This window comes from Accipiter gentilis, chromosome 5 (assembly GCF_929443795.1).
Source record: "Accipiter gentilis chromosome 5, bAccGen1.1, whole genome shotgun sequence".
Lineage (NCBI taxonomy): Eukaryota > Metazoa > Chordata > Aves > Accipitriformes > Accipitridae > Astur > Astur gentilis.
The window spans coordinates 35475937-35493611 of record NC_064884.1 but is presented as its reverse complement, the minus strand read 5'-3'; the positions used below and the strand labels follow the sequence as shown (position 1 = coordinate 35493611).

Here is a 17675-nt window from a genome sequence, read left to right as displayed (position 1 = left end):
AAACCTCCATTGATTCTTTAGTCATGTGTAAAATATTCCCATTTTGGAAAGACAGCTAACCTTTTCCATCTCTGATGTTTGTGATTTTTAATATGACTTTTTTTTTCTTCTTTTTGTTTTACAAAACATCTAGAAGGGGAATATGCGGTGAAATGAAGGATACAAATAACAGCCTGGAAATACAGAGCTGTGTTCTTCACTGCTAACTGTAGTCATTGGGGAAATTTCAGAAATGCCTAGGTGCTTGCAGGTTTCCCTCTGAGCGGTGCAGAGATGTTGTTTCCTAGTACATTCTGAGAGTAGACTTTCAATCTTTTGGAGTTACTTGTTCTTTTTGTAACTGAAATTTGCAGCGTAAGGGCTTACTGACCCACAGCTCCAGCCTGAAAGCTGAGATGGTGGGAGGGAGCGGGAATACCTTCCCCTCATCTACGCAGCAAGGACTTCCCTTCCATCTGTAGGTGTTCTGCAGTGTTCTAGGGTACCAGACTGGCTTCCTGCCATGGTCATGGCTTTACACAGAGCTGTCCTTGAAAATCACTAGAAAATTCTGGCTAGCAGATGCTTTAGCTGCCATGTTTCCCACAAACAGAGTACCAAATCTTTCTCCATAGGATACAGTGACTTCTAGTTTAATTCCTTGTCCTGTTTGTTAGTTACAATCTAATTAAGGAGACCTCTCTAGTTAATCTGTGTTAAATACCATATATCCAAGATACCGTCTCTTTCTTTATACTTACTTAAGTCCCTGTCTGGCAAGTTCAGCCAGAGTGATTCAGACCGACATTTCCAAATTAAATTAGAAGTCTGTGGATTTTAAACTGAGAGTCTGAAGCTCAGAAACTGTGGGCCTCTGACTTTGAAATGCACTTTTCTCTTTGGCCTGATGTAGCGTAAGCTTGTTGGTATGCAAGGCCCAGCACGGATTTATGTATTTACTCAGGTTGCTTCTTAGGGGATGATTTCAGGGAAATCAAGGGATTTCAGGGCAAGAGAGTTTTATCACAATTAATCGAGCTGGGTGGAACTGGTGTGTGTAAGAGCATGTTGTAAATATTGTGTAGCATTTTGGCCTAGAGGGCACCCTAAGTACGTTTTTGCAGTTAAGAAATAAATAAATACAGGAATAGTTGGAAACATTATCCAGGACGGAATAGTCATGTTGTTTAGCAAAGGAGACATTCAGCTGACTTCTCATGCACTCTTTGGGAGCATCTCCATGGCCATCAGAGCACCAAAATTTGTTATTGGGTTTCACCAGAGCAGATGCCCGGGAAACCTCTGTCCTTTGATACATGTGTCCTTTCTGCAATGAAGGAAAACCAGGTGCTTTTGGCTATTGCATGTCATTGCTTGGGCAGCACGAGTTTGTGGCAAAGAAACCAGTTGTGAGATGAGTTTCCCTTGAGGAGGGGCCAGGCCCTTTCTCTTCTGCAGCACGCTCTTCCAGTCTCTTTCCTTAACAGCTGGCACAAAGCACTTCTGCTGAGAGTTTTTTAATATGGTGTTATAAAAGCAATCAGTTACTTATTTTAAAATGTATAAAGAATTAATATTAGCTTATTAACAGGTCTGCTAGCCAGAGATGGAAACTGCTGAACAGCTGAATAAATCTAGTCTGTTCATCACTTCGTGGAGTCTGTACTCCTTAGAGAGTATCAAAAATTTGCAAGACATCCCCAAAAGCTGACTTTTGCATTGATTTGGATCTCACACTTACTTGAAATACATTTGAAATCATAACCAAGCAGACAGTTCCCTCCTGACTAAATCTCTGAGGAAGGATTTTGGTTATTTTAAAAGGATGTGAAATCTCCTAAGCCTGTAAAATATGCTCAAGATGCTGTGACTTCAGACAGGGGACAAGAGGCTTTTTGATGATTAGCAATGGAAGCTTTCAAATTTCTGGGGATCCTTGTGGTCAAAGGATGTCTATGCCTGTCAAAAAAAAAGAGCAGAGGAGAGTAACCCCATATAATCATAGCTTTGTGTAGAAGCTATTGCTAGTTTCTAAGTATCACAGAAGTGAGGCCTAAATTTCATGGGTTAATCCTATTTAATTTTATTGGATCTACTAGTACAAGGAACAGCTGAGCAATCAGACCTTTATGAAGCTCCATATATACCGACATTGATCCATTAATGTTCATTTCCTAGCAGCTGCAGCAAGAGTAAGTAATCAAAACTGTTAAAAATGCTGTTTGTTTGTTTCTTAACAGACAGAATGACTTAAGAGATTAAATATAAGAAAGAGGGTGAGAATGATGTTGTAGCTGGCACATATTTTAAATGAAAACCTGTGAGAAACATTTGCTTTGCTAAGAGAAAAGGAGAAAATATGTTGAATATGTTAGGAAGATTAAAATCCCTGTTTTGACTGAACGAGCCCTGCTAGATGATGAGATGACTCTAAATCCTCGTTCATGACGAAACATTTCAGTATCTACTACAGAGGGCTACCTATGCATGTTTTGCATGCACGCTGTTTATATATAGCAGGTGGCTTTTGTAAATCATGAGAGGAAAACAGCTGAGTGATCGGAATAGAAAGAACTATTGATAATTTTTTAAATAGCTGGTATATGTTTTAACTGACTTCAGACAGGAACACATGAGCTTTCTACTTGTTTCCAAGGCAGAATAAAATTGTATAATTTTAGCAGCATTGATCCTTGCAAATAGCTTTAAATCTCCCCAATAATTTAGCCAGAGAGTCTGCACAACTAGACAGTCAATCTGACTTTTCTCTCTTGGTAGGAAGTAGAGCAGGGAGAAGCCGTGTTTGGGAAACCAAAAGTGGGATCTCAGTAAACCAGGTTTCCAAGCTTCAGTCTTTGCTATTCCAAACCACCCTCCCTTTCAAACTGTTCTCCACAGTACACTGGCCTCTCTCATTACAGCTGACCAGAACTTTTCCCATAGATGATTTTCTGTTCAAAGAGGTCATTTTGGTGAAATAGAAACATTTAGCTGGAGCATGCCTCTTGTAGCAAAAAAAAAATAATTAAAAAAATCTTTTGAAGAAATACTGGAACAGAGCTTCCATTTTAAGCTGATGATTGATTTCATCTGAAGTAAAAATAATGATACACTGTGCTACACTGTATAAAATGTTTAAACGGAAAACAGAACAAAACACTTTTGATGCCATCAAAATAGAATATTTCAATCAACCTCCAAGTGATTTTTAAATTGCGTTTCATGGGAGACTGAAATTTGTTCACTTTTCCTCTGTTTCAGGAAGGAAAGTTGTTCGACACCAGCTAATTTCCCATGGAAAGTAAACATTGGGGCTCCAGCCCCTGCTCTGTTCTTGCCCTGCTCTTCTGCTTGTCTGATGGCAGCTCATATCTCTGCAAAAAATGCAGTCCTGTGCAGTGCCCCAGGGATGGTTACCAGATGATAAAGGTACCCCATGTGTTAAGAAATTTGGGAAGGCAGTAGGACTGTGTCATGGGCTGTTTCTGAGGGGTGAAGCTTTAGATCTGTGGTCAGGGGTAGGATCAGGATGTGTAGGAGATGGGCAGAAGGCGGTGGGATGACTCTGGCCTCTTTGGGGAGACACGGGCAGCAGGGTCACAGGGTGCTACTTCCCCATGGGGGAAGCCTTTGTTACCCCCATGACGACTGGGGAAGTTTGAAGCCCCTGCAGTCCCAGTGCTCCCTTGCCCTAGCCCTTCCAAAAGCCTCCTGATGTCCCAGGTGTCTTCTTACAAGTCCCAGACCTCTGCCAGCTCTCACCTGCTCCCACCTGCTGCTGCAGGGATTGGAGAGGCAGCGGTTGAAGCCATGGCTGGGCATCAGGACCTGGTGACCTGCTCTCCAGTCTCGGCAAAACTCAGACCATCACAGGAGGGACAACAAGTCTGTGTGACAGCCATGCATGGGACTCAGCAGAAAGACCTGCTCTCTTTGCGAGTACCAGGTTGGAGGGGATGAAGGCTACAGGGTATTAAATATTGGGAGGAACCAATGGGAGCATTTGCAAACACTTCCTCTGCCAGAGCCAGCGGAGCAAACTTTTCACTTAACCGTTGGAATCATTTGCTGCCATGTTGCAGGTTCGTTGTGTCAAGGGCAGAGACTAAAGTTTAATTGTTAAAGCATGCATGAAGGGGAATTTGTTCCTCCTTCATGTGCACATTGGGATGCCCCTCCAGGTCTGGTGCTGGCAGAGCTGCCTTGAGCTGAGTCTGCGGGGCTCTGGGGGACCTTCATGCCCGGAGGCAGAGGACAGGCAGACCCTCGGCCCCCATCTCCCTCTTCAGGAAACATGACCTGCAGGGAAATTGAGCACCAGCAAGCCCCTGGGCTGGGTCTTCCGTAATGAAGTGATAATTTATCCATGTCCTTGTGGATAAACACACAACGCAGGCAAATAACTAGCGGTGTGACAGTGAAAAATGCGCAAATATTGACAGAGGGAGAAGACACGCCTGAGGCAGCATTCACTGCAAACCTTTCTCTGAAGGAGCAATAGTTAAATGTTTGTCCTTGCCTCTTTCTTTCAGAAGTAGGGCAAATATCTATAGAGTTCCCAGCGGGGAGGTAATCTAACTTTAACTTTCATACAGTCAAGTAAAACACCCGAGACCTGTGTTAGAGATGCAAGCAGGTCGTCTGAATTATGCTTATTCAATCTGGTATTATTTTAATCTGACATGCCTCTCACGTGCTTCATTTAGATTCATCTTGACCTGAAAACTGTAATCTCAATGCCTTTATCCTTACAGGTGATTTATCTTGTTGCAGTATCTGTTGTTGTTTTTTTTTTCTTGTTTGTTTTTTTTTTTTTTAATAATATAAATATTTATTTTAATAGTGAAACCCTGCCCGTGAGGCAGACCGGCACATTTCAGTCCCTCGGGTCTCCCGAGCGTGGTCTGGGTCCCTTTTGAGCAGCAGTCTCTTGCTTTTGCTCTCGCTCTTGCTGATTGTGGCAAGAAGATGATGAATTAAGAGCTGCGGGAGGTGAGAGCAAACACCTCCCCTGCAGCCGCAGCGTGCTCCGGGTGATGCTTCCTTGCTCGCTTGCAAGACAATAGCCCAAGAAATTAAGGAGGGGGGAGAAAATGACTGATCCTTCGCTATGAGATAATGGATGAGCCCGGGATGACCTGTTTTTTTCCTTGCGGTGGAGCGGTGCTGAAGACAGAGGGCACCAGCGCCCAGCCCACAGCCGTCGCCCCGCCGCCAGCGCGCCAGCTCGGGCCGGCCGGAGAGCCGGCAATGCCTGCTCCGAGCGGGCAGGGAGCCGCTGCCTCACCCGGCCAGGTACGTCTCAGGGGCGACCCTCCAAACGGACGGCGGGTCCCGGCCGTGGGGCTGCCGGCGGGGCAGGCGGCGCAGACAAAAGCCACCCGGGAGACCGGCTCCGGGGCTGCCCGGGGGAGCCTACTTCAGGCGGCTGTGCCTGCCTGCCTGGACGCGCGGCCAGGACGGCGGCTCTCCTCGGAGCGTCGCCTTCGCCCTCAGCGCCTCCGGCCCTCCGCGCCGCGCCCCCGGCCCCGGCCCCCGGGGAGGGACGGGGAGAGGCGGCGGGTCCGGGGCGGTGCGTGCCGCCGCTGGTCTCCGTGCCTCGGGGAGCGTGTGTGTGCAAGCGTGCGTGCGGGGAGACCGCGGCGGCAGCGCCGGGCGGAGGAGGGCAGAAGTTTGGGGGAAGCGCCCAGCGATGCTCGCTGGCGGAGCCGGGACAACGGGAGACGGGGGCACCGGGACAAGCGGGGTACCGGGACAGGGGGCCAGCGGGGCAGGGGGACGACGGCACGGGGGGGGGGACAGCGCGGCAAAGGGGCAGCGGTCCCGGGGCAGGGACCCGCGCTCCGGCGGTGGCCGCGGCCGCCGGGCGCCGTCCAGGGCGCTGTCCGGGGTGCTGACCCCGGCGCGCTGGCCCCGGCGCTGGCCCGGGCGCTGTCCCGGGTGCTGACGGCGCCGCCGCGCAACAGGGACCTGGCCCGGCCCGGCCCGGCCCGGCCCGGCCGCGCTCCCGACTCCCCGGGCGGCGGCGGTGGCGGCGGCGGCAGCCGCGCCGCCCACCCCCGGTTCCGGCACGGCGTTTCAAGCCTCCCAGGCCAGCCGCCGGGCTCGCCGCCTTCCCCCCCGGCCCGAAGCTTGCATGCAAGGCTGGCGTGCCGGTAAGGCACATCAGGACTTTGCCCGCGGTTGCCTTAGTAACTAATATGTATTTTTTCCCCCGCTTGCATATGTGTGTGTCCCTGGCTGGATTACAGTTTTGCCCCCTACATACGGAAAAGTTAATCTAAACAGCGAAGTGGTTCCTTTCTTCCTCCCTTCGCTGACCTTTAAATGACATTTCCCATGGCTGGCAGGGCAGATTGCTCGCTGTGTCTTTTCACCCCCTTTCTGTATTGGGAAAGAAGATTCCTCAGCTGAGAAAGATGCCTTCAGGTAGTCAGAACGCAAGAAGAGGAGAACTTGTCACCCTGCTTTCAGGGCTGGGGCTGCTGTGGCCAGGCTAGGGTGCTTCTCTGATATGCTAAGTACCTCATGAAACTTTCAAAACTTCCCGGGGGCGGAGGGGAGGTGTGTGCTGGCTGAAGGTGTGCGAAACAGCTGCCTTGGCATGAAAAGCAGATACGAAAAGGATCACATAAGCTTAACATATGTGAGTACGCGTGATAGTATGTCAAGGCAAATAAATACATATTTTAATCCCTCTTGAAACTTCCTTTCTAGAGGCCTAGGGAAGCAAATTGCCCTGGGCATTTGCAAAAGCCGTCATCTCAAACTGTCTGGGATTGCTTTATCGAGCTCTGGTTTCACATCGATTTCCCGATTAGCCTGTTTTATCCCCTATTTCTATGCCACCAGGTTAAATGTCACTAGGATTACGGCTGCTTTGGCACCTTCGGGAGCGATGCTGTAAGACTTTGCTGTGGTGGTATTTGGAGCAACTTGGGCGCTGGTCAGGCGAAGCAGATGCCATTTCCTACATGTCCTTAAACCATGTGCAGGCAAGAGGAGCCCATGAAATTAGTAACCTGGGTCTGGATGACATCGTGCAACAAAATGATTGGCGTGCTGCTGGTCTTTTTCCCTGCTCTGCTCCTGGAGATGGATGTGCTGCCCAGGAGCACCGGGCGGAAGGTGCTTCTCTCCACAGCCTCCTCGCAGCGGTCAGTGGCTCGGATGGATGGGGATGTCATCATCGGGGCCCTCTTCTCTGTTCATCACCAGCCGCCAGCTGAGAAAGTGCCCGAGAGGAAGTGTGGGGAAGTCCGGGAGCAATATGGTATCCAGAGAGTCGAAGCCATGTTTCATACTTTGGATAAAATTAATGCTGACCCAGTCCTGCTACCTAACATCACTCTGGGCAGCGAGATCCGAGACTCCTGCTGGCACTCCTCAGTGGCCCTGGAGCAGAGCATCGAGTTCATACGGGACTCCCTCATCTCCATCAGGGATGATAGGGATGGAGGCACCCGCTGCGTTTCTGACTCACAGTCCCAGCCCCAGACCCGAGTGAAAAAGCCCATTGCGGGGGTCATCGGCCCCGGCTCCAGCTCGGTTGCTATCCAAGTCCAAAATCTGCTCCAGCTCTTTGACATCCCCCAGATCGCTTACTCTGCCACCAGCATTGACCTGAGCGACAAAACACTGTACAAATACTTCCTCAGGGTGGTCCCCTCCGACACGCTGCAAGCCAGGGCCATGCTTGACATCGTCAAGCGCTACAACTGGACCTATGTCTCCGCCGTCCACACGGAAGGTAGGTATGAGGCAGCCCACTGCCTCCGCCGGGAGCCCCCAGCTGCCCCACACCCTCTGTGGGGACTCTGCAAGGACGTGCTGGGGCTGGGTTACCTGCCAGGACCCCGGGGGAGCTGGCTTCTCCCTGAGAGAGCGCTGGTTGCTCCCACCCGGGGACACTGTAAGGTGAATGGGGAAAAGTGTTGGGGGGGGGATGCAGTTTTCCCCAGTGTGGAGGAGCCCCCCCAACCCCAGGCACTGTGGCTGCGGGCAATAGGAGGGGTTTCAGCAGCACAGGAAAGCCCGTAAGAAATCAGGCATGTCCCTGGCAATCCTGTTCCCTGTCCTCCTTCACACACAGACCAGTTCGTGTATCTCTAAATAAAAGATAATGGATGTGAGCATCTGGGTCTGGAGCTGATAGTGGCTCTGGCTGTGCCCTGGTGGAGTCTGGAGGTTGTCTGTGGGGCTGTTGATCAGGTCTTACTCACAGGCTTCGCTGCTACCATCACGGGAAGTTTGGCATTTCTGCCTGAGCAAAACGGAGTCATGGCTCGGCAGGGACTCCTGGGTTAGCTGCTGGCTTTGCTGCATGTGAACTCATTTTCTGGGACTGCGAACACAGAAAAAAGAAACCTGAAAATCCCTCTGCAGTCCAGGTAGCCCCTGCAAAGCCATGTCCCATGAGAAAGAAAGGGCAGTGGCTAGTCTGTCAGCAGGTCTGGGCAAGCATGTTTTCATGCAGCTTGAGCAATAGTAAAATATATTGGTCTTTACAATCTGTTCATCGTCAACAGGTTTTATTAATTTTAAATATCAAAAGAAAAATATCAAAAGTAAGGGTATTTTAAAAAGGAGACTTTGGTTTATAGCCAGGCTAGGCGGACCAACACAAATGACAGCAGTAATTGCATTTGATAGAAAGCAAACTCTTGTGACCTATTATTGTGACATTCCTATAGTCCACTTATGGTCCTCAAAATGGGATTTTTTAAGTACAAAATTGCAAACCTGACCACATTATTGCTATAGTTTTACAGCTATTCTGTTTATCTGACTGTATTTCTTGTATGGATTTGATTTATGATTCCTTCTGGTTACTGAGCTGACTCCACACCTTTCACTCTCACAGAGATGACTAAGTAAAAAGAGTTAAGAACATATATTATGACGGATAAATAAATTAATCCCTGAGAATAGCTGCATATGCAGCATTCAAAGGTGAATTGGATTAAACTGGACATCTAAAACATGGAAGTGCTGCAATTTGGCGGGGGGGGGGGGGGGAGAAGCAAGAGCAGGAAGAAATGACCTGACATTTGCAGTTCATTTATGCCCTGTGCAGATGAGAAAAGGAACTGCTAGCAAGAGTTGACCATGAGCTATTAAGATTTTCTATCGCTGACAGATACGATTAGATCTTGTGGAAGGCCAGGGTGAAAAATAAACATGAAAGGGATAAATTCTTTGTTCATGTAAATCACTGTCTCTCCCTCCAAGGCACTTTGGGGAGCTATACTAACTCACAGTGCCTTAGGAGCTGCCTCAAGGGACCTGCTTCCTCACTCCCTCTCACTCTGTAGATGTAACTCTCATTAACGTTAGTGGGACTTACCTCTTTTGGAATAGACAGCAGCTTATGAAGGTTATTTGTTCATTCATTTTTAAAAAATCATTTAAATAGTAATTTTAGTCATTGCTTGTGAGAAATTTTAATTAAATATTTTTTTTTATGACTACGTTACTGACTGATGATTGTTACAAGATATTTTTATAGACTTTGAAGTGATACTTTTCAAAATAGTGGATCAGTTCTACCCCACCAGGCAACAGTCTCCTCTTAGGGAACGTCACAGGGATTTTGCAGATTATGCAGCTCAAGATTCATATTTGCTTTCTAAAAATCATTCTTAATCTGTATCTGCCATACCTTATTGTTAGATTCAAGCTACAAATTCCACTGGAAATATGTAGCAAGCTTCAACTTCTGTGTTTCTTTCCAGAAAGACAAGTTATTAACCCCATCCTAATTGTAGTTGGGTGGAATCCAAAGACCTTTTTTATATATATATATTTCAAGTGAAATTCGTATTCATGAACTTTGGGGCGAATGGTTACATTTCTGTTGTTTCAAATGCCATGCATTCACCGTGAGAGATCTGCTTGCTGGTTTGTTAAAGGTGGGATCATTCTTCGCAGACAACACAAAGCCACTCTGAATAATAGTCTGCGTGAACAGGAGCTGCTCCATCCATGCTATGTTTGGAAATACGGGGATAAAGTGTAGTTAGAAACATTCCTCCTCCACACTTACTCATAGGCCTCTCCGCTGTCTTTGTGGTGAGCTGCAAAATGTGTTGGGAGGAATTCTAGGATATCCTGTCTCGGAGAATCACTTCAGCAGGGACTGTGAGGAATGGGCATGTTTCTAGGAAATGCACAGGTTGAGACTGTGAAGGAGTTAGTTGCTTCACCTTCTGAGTGCTCCAGATCCAGTCCGGTCACCTCTTGAGAGCAGAAAAGCTGCTTAGTTCCTATCTGACCCCTCATTCTCATGAAGATGGACAATCCTCAGCTCTTGTAGCCACCCAACCACAAGAGGATGCAATGAGACCACTGAGCTGCCTGCCTACCTGTGTCAGCCAGCCCTGCTCCTCGGGGTCACAGAAATTGCCCAGAGGTGTCTGACTTTCTCAGACAGTCTGAACTATCCAACTCCTCTGTTTACCCTTCCTCTACTCCTATACTCGAGCTGGAGTTATTTGAATGCCCCAAACAATACCGGGCTACACAGTTATATCTTTAATGAAAATCAGAAATAAATACCACACAGTTTGGTGCTCATGTTTCTTAACATGAAGCCTATGCTTGCCATGAGAATGAGGATAATAAAAGTCACCCAATCTGTAGCATGATGTCTTTAAGTAGTCCCCAATATCCTACTTTGCATTTGACGTGAAAGTTTATTCTTCATGTGTTAATACAATAATTAGTGTTAATCAGTGTTGACGACATTTAACTGTATACAATCTCTACACACTAGTACACGAAGTTGCATGGAGGTATGCCTCACTTGCTTTGCGGTGGGGTTTTTTTGCACAGTTGTTTATTAGGATGTATAAACATTCCACTTGGGGAAGAAACTTCTCACTTGGTGAATAAAATCTGTTTCCAAAGGCCCACAGAGCACATTGCTCCTTTTAGATTAAAATTGACACGTAAAGCTCCACATTCAAGAACAAAGAAAGGCAAGTTACTATGTTCTGTTATTTTATTATGTATCTCAGTTGAGTGTAGTTGCACATCGTGAGAGTGCATTTTTTTCCAGAGTGGGCAGCAGTCATTAAACGACGTGAGAAATCTGTGCATCTGCTGGCAGAAGGCTGTGTGACTGTATAGTAGCTGCAAGGTGTTTTCAAGGCTATTTTTTTTTTAAGGATTCTTCAAAGGTAATTCAGTGTTGGAGTTCTTGGCGTGTGTACATCTCAGCTCTTAGGCTTGGAAGTCATTCCTATCTAGAAATGCACATAAGGGGGATTCTGACTACAAGCCAAGGCTTCCTATGGAAATCAAAAGCATCAAAAGCAAATGTGTTAAGTTGGGCACAATTCCGAGTGTGATAAGAGCAGAAGGAACTACACTTGCTAAGGGTTACTTTCTAAGTGAGATGTTCTGGTCTTTGGTGAGATAACCTCAGAATCAGGTATTCTCAACTTACTAGGCAGCCACTGGTTATTTGGTAAAACTGAAGAATAACAGGCGACACTTTCTTCCCTGCCTGGGCTGCCTCTAAGACAAGGCAAGAAATGCTGAGCGGAGATAGCAGGCAGCACCTCTGCGCTGTTTTGATGCTGAAGGCACAGAAGTTAATATGGTTGTCTCCAGAAAATGCAGAGCGGTTGTGAGATTGCTGTAGGATACTCCAACTTCCAAACCCCACCAGATGCCTGCACCCTGGCTAGTGGTCAGCACAGAGTCTCTGCCAAATCCCTCGCTTTTAGCTGTTCCTCTTATACACGAAGCAGGAGAGATGATGGTGGAAGAAGCCTTTTTATCACCTCATCTTCCAAACATATCACTTCTGAATAAGTGAATAGAAATACTTAATATCTGTGCTTGGCTTTTCATTTAAATTGTTGCGTGCATCTTAGCCTTATAAAATGTATGTGAGATTTTTTATTCTGTGAAAACAAAATCTGAATGTGCAGAACAGCTCCGTTTGAGTGCTGTTTGTGATTTGTGGACCATTCTTACGCTTTAGTGCACAAATACCCCTTTATAAACAAAATTTCCATTCCAACAGATTAACATGCAGACTTTGGAGAAACAACTTTGGAAATGGAATGATTAAATTGCACCAAATTTTGATTGTTTATAGATTAATTTTACTGAGAGCACTGTGATGTTTCTGGTCTTGATCAATTTTGTCGGATTTGTATTGCCAGACTGTTTCTTTTTCTTGAATATAAGGCTTAAAAGGAACTATGATGAACAGATGACACAATTGTTAAGACTTTCAGATCAAAGTAGATGGTAGGTAGATTATCTTCACAATGATTTTCGATAACCCGACTGCCGCCCACTCTCTGTTGTTGTAACGTACAGGAAGCTCGTAAGCATGGTTATATATGTTGGAAAGAGGATGGAAGGAAGTGAATCTTGCACTTCATTGCAAATTTAACAGGAAATAATTTCTTTCAGTAGAATTCACTGAAGTAGCTTTAGAGGTGCTAGAAAATAATACTTCTGTTTAAAGATAAGTGGGGCAATATCCATCAAAGAGCTCAAAGGAACAATTTTCATACAATTGTGTTTAATGTCTCACAAGGTGTTCCTACAGCTGTTTCTAACAATGTTATGTTATTAATTCCATGGTGTCTTTCAATGATTGATACTTTCTGATAAAATTATGACCAGGCAGTAGAGAAAAACAACTCCAAATGTTTGAAATTTCAGAGTTTACAAATATTTCTATAGGTACCAACAGTTACAAAAATGTCCTTAAAGGTTAACCTCATGAAGTGTTGTGAATTGTGCCTGAGATGTGTGTTCATAAATGCATATTCCAATCTATTTTTTTTTCTCCATTTAACTAACTTCACTAACCATCTTCAGAGGTTTTGTAATAGGGAAAAAAGGAGAGAGATATGTCCCAAGGAGGACAAAAATTAATTTGAAAACAGCTAGGGACTAGACTATTCCCTTGCATTGGACCCATTAATTGTATTTATTAGAAGGTTCTGAGAGAATCATTTATGTTGACTGAAGTTGGCAAAACTTTTGTGGGTGACAAACACCATAGAGATCAAGAGAAATTCCTTCTTGAAAATATATTGCTTTGCAGTATGCCTAAATTCACAAATAATCTAGCTTTTCAACTACACAACTGGCAGCTGCATGAGTTAAATCAACTCAAAAGACTCATCTAACTTCTGTGCCTGCCTTCTCAGCAATATTGCTAGAGTTCATATTTATCAGTCAGCACCATGGGTTCATTTGTGCTTTACTTCTATTTTTTTCTGCATTATGCCTTTGCTCTCAGATTCATGTGTCCCATGATCCTTGTAAACTCCTGCAGGATTCTTGTCTCACTGAAGACTGTTTTAAAAAAGTTAAATGAACTCAGCTTTCTCATAAAGCTATGTGAAAATGGCTCTAAAATATTCCTTTGACCATATGGTTCATAATATGAAGGTGCTTGTGCTTAGGTTTCTCGGACAGAAAACCAAAAGCTATGTGAAATGAATTCATGTAGCTAGAAGTATTGTCACCCATTGAGAAAGATTCTTCAGGAGTCTGATCCATCAGTGAGCTGGTAACGGTAGTGGGAGACCAGAGCATTGCACCTGCCACGCATAACCCAGAAAACTACTGATCAAAGTCATTACTAACTGGTGTTCACTGACCCATGTGAAACAAGGTGGGGATTTCAGTATATTTTCTGGGTGGCAGGTGTTTGCGGCACAAGCCACTGTCAGAGATGGCAGTAATTAACACCTGTGTTGGCAGTCTGAACGGGAGGGCCAGGAGCTGACTGCACATGAACTACAATAGTGTTCTACCTAAAGAACACTAAAGAATACCTAAAGAAACCATCTCTTCACTTATGGGTATCTAAGGGATATCACTAGAGATGGGTGGAGAGAGGTGTGCAACAAATTAATGCCATCTAGTGGGTAACCAGCTCGATATTGCTGGCTAATTTTGCAGACTGGATCTTTTCCTGAACACTAATATTGCTATTATTATTGTTACTATTAATGTATGGCTTAAGGAACAATCTAGATTTGGTTTGCCTACCAATGCAGCACAAAGATGGCTGTTGAGAGAGGTGGCAGGAGTCTTGTGATCTTTGAAGCCATTGCAGCCATTGCTGCCCGTTGGGCTGCAGCCCCAGTTCCCGTCCAGTACAAAGGAGTGCCCACAAGTGGCTGTTTGTCGTGGTTTAACCCCAGCCAGGAACCAAGCACCACGCAGCCGCTCACTCACTCCCCCTCATCCAGTGGGATGGGGGAGGAAATCGGGAAAAAAAGTAAAACTCCTGGGTTGAGATAAGAACGGTTTAATAGAACAGAAGAGAAGAAACTAATAATGATAATGATAATACTAATAAAATGACAACAGTAGTAATAAAAGGATTGGAATGTACAAATGATGCACAGGGCAATAGCTCACCACCCGCCGACCGACACCCCGCCAGTCCCTGAGCGGCGATTCCCTGCCCCCCCCACTTCCCAGTTCCTAAACTAGATGGGACGTCCCATGGTATGGAATACACTGTTGGCCAGTTTGGGTCAGGTGCCTTGGTTGTGTCCTGTGCCAACTTCTTGTGCCCTGGCTGGGCATGAGAAACTGAAAAATCCTTGACTTTAGTCTAAACACTACTGAGCAACAACTGAAAACATCAGTGTTATCAACATTCTTCGCATGCTGAACTCAAAACATAGCACTGTACCAGCTACTAGGAAGACAGTTAACTCTATCCCAGCTGAAACCAGGACACTGTTCATGGACCCTAGAGCAACATAAATTCACTGAAGTCAACTGAGTTGATGTCAAACTTAGTTCTTTACCAGTGAAGAAACACTTGCAGGATGAGGGCCATTTTTTAAGATGCTGTTCCAATTACAATACCTCACACCATAGACAAAAGGCGTGTAAGAAGTATGCCTAAGAATGGTGTATATATAAAGGCTCTTCATAGTAATCGTTCTATGTGAAAAATAAACTGTCTTTGGTGAGGAAAGGAAAGAAAAATTAAAGAAATTAAAACTGCTGTACTGGTCCTTCAACAATGGGCTGAATATTATGAGAAGGAGGAGCAGGGCATGTACGGAGCATACCTTCACAGCTCCAGTATGTAGCAACTTCCCAAATACTAGGGCTACCAGCTGCCAATGGACCTTTCCTTTATGAATTGCCTAATCCCTTAATCCCCAATCTGTTTATACTTCGGTCTCCATAGTATCATAACAATGAATTCTATAACTTAATTGTATGTTGTGTGAACAAGTGTTTCCTGTTATTTACTTAAAACTATTCCTTGATGACTGCATTACCTTCATACAAAACTTATCATTCGTTAATCCTGATCATTATTCTGTACTTCCAATTCCAATAGGAAACATGGGGAAACAGAGCTATATTCAGTATTCAGGGTGTGGGTACACCATGGTTAAACTCACTGGTGAAGTAACAATTTCAGTATTGCTTGCAGACCTCTCCTAATTAACTTCCAGTAGTCCCTTACCTTTTTAGCTACTACCATGCACTGAATGGATGTTGTCAGAAAATGCTTTAAAATTACCACAAAACCTTTTTCTTAAATGGTAAAGACTACTTCAGAGGCCATTATGCACAGGGTTTTCCTCATGTGTGTTACTCTTAATTTATTAACACAAAATTTATTTAGACAAAATTTATTTCCTACACTTTGGTTCCTATCTGTTAGCCAATTATTAATCCAGGACCTTCTGTTTTACTCTGTATTACCTCTATTTCTGTCAGAGCCTTTAACAAGGGACCTCATCAAAAGCTTTCTTAAATTCCAAGTACTCTATAGTGCTTGTATTATTCATATGATTACCTGCTTCAACAAAGAAGTCTAATAAACTTCTGAGGTATGTATTTTCAGTGCAAAAGCTGTGTTGGTTCTTCCCTAATATGGCATATTTATTTATTTGTGCATTAATACTGTTTTTGTCATGGTTCCTACCAATTATCTTTGTGCAGAAGTATCTTAAGTCTGCAGAAATGTCATGTCTGTTGTTCATTGGATTACCTCTGTGCCTCTATGCCTCTGTACTCTCTAGAAATTCTGTTATAAATGAAAACTGATATGTGAAAATATAAAACTACTTTTTCCACTTTACTGCTTCCATCTGTTTTGGTATTAAGACCAGTTCAACTGGTGGTAACGTGACAACCACAACAGAAAATTGGCCAGTATTGGAAATTTGTTAAACTCCATCTTATGGATTTGTTCTAAAATATATTCTACTGATGCTCTGAGACAATGGTTCAGTCTTATCCTACATAAGGTATGACCTTTGTATGAGAACCATCCTGTCCGCCTTCACAGGCAGTGCAGACTGAGAGAATGAATTTAACTTTTCTGTTATGTTTTTTTCCCTGAGTGCTCTTTTTACATAACTGGTTATCACTGAGTATCAGGCAAGTGTCCCATTTCTTGAATTTTTGAAGAATGGTGGGTTATTAGATTCTCTGCCTTTATGTCTCAAAATTGTTTCAACTTGGTTTTTTGTGGTTTTGTATTTCATTTGTCAAGGTATACTCTATTCTCTTTCCCTCATTAGGACACAACTTAGACTTTTTAAAGTATTTGTTTTATTTTTTTAAATTTTATTTTATTGCATTTTGTTTTATTTTAATAGCTTTAGGAAATTTACTTTTCTGCTTTATCATGCTGGGGTTTTTGATCCTTTTGGAGGTTTGGCTTTCAGCCTCTCATATATTTCTGAGTAGTCTCCATGTAATTTGTTAGTATTTCACTCTTTTGGCTGCTCCTTTTAATGTCCTTGAAATTAGCTTTCTCATTTTTATATAATTTATTTTGTTTTAAATTAAATATTGCTGTTACCAATTTTTTATTTCACATGCAGCTTTTTCTGTCCACATATGACTAAAGTACAGTCGCAATTACAGACTATTTTTTGGATCGTTAAGGTCTTAATAAGGCCTTGTATACTGCTCAATGCTTCTTTTTTTGTGAGTTCAATGAGCAGATGAGTAACACCCATGAAAAAGAAATCAATAAACTGTATGCAAGATTTGCCTTCGTTTTTCATTATCTAACCTACAGTCTGGCAGTACTACATACAGAGCCAGGCTGTGTTAATAGCATTTTGTGACACGTGGGCTGCTTTTTAATGAAAAGTACTGTGCATCACAAGCTGTCCTTTCCTCTTGTGATGTGCCACTGCCTAAATGGCTGTTGTCTATCAAAAACCAGTGTGACAGATATTTCAGTTTACTAAAGCGATATTGTTTGTCATACAACACCATGGTTTGACCAATTTCCATTTGTATTCTCTCTTGAATGTTTTTAAACAAATGAATTTCTTAAAGTATATTTGAATTATATTAACAGCCAGCCATGATTTACAAGTCCCTTTGAAATTTGATAGAAATGTTGTAAGGGTAGGCATTTGGCAGTTCTGGTAGGCAAAGCAGAGAAGGTCACGTCCCGTGCTGGTGCAGAGAGCAAGCGTAGCTGTAAGGCTCTTGATCCAATGCTCGTTGAAGTTAGTTGGTGGTCCTCTGCTGAGTCCAATGGATCCTGAACGGGGCTCAGCATGGCTGTCAGATGTTATCTTTTCAGGCTGTGGAGCTGACATTCCACAGAAAGCATTAAAAATCCACAGGGCTTGTGAATCCCCACAGCTAGAAGGATCTCATAGTTAATTGAAAGTAGTGTAAAATTGTGTGAAGGCACACTGTGTTTG

The 17675-nt window shown here is 44.2% G+C and overlaps 1 protein-coding gene across 3 annotated transcripts in view; it reads left to right on the top strand.

Moving 5' to 3' along the window:
- Window positions 1-5143: 5143 nt before the first annotated feature.
- GRM1 (glutamate metabotropic receptor 1) overlaps window positions 5144-17675 on the top strand; it is a 194312-nt gene continuing 181780 nt past the window's right edge. For all 3 annotated transcript variants that reach the window (XM_049800563.1, XM_049800564.1, XM_049800565.1), the window contains exons 1-2: window positions 5144-5274; window positions 6832-7729. In XM_049800563.1, the coding sequence (XP_049656520.1) occupies window positions 6967-7729 (763 nt within the window). In that variant the 5' untranslated portion in view covers window positions 5144-5274; window positions 6832-6966. The remainder of the gene's footprint in view (window positions 5275-6831; window positions 7730-17675) is intronic.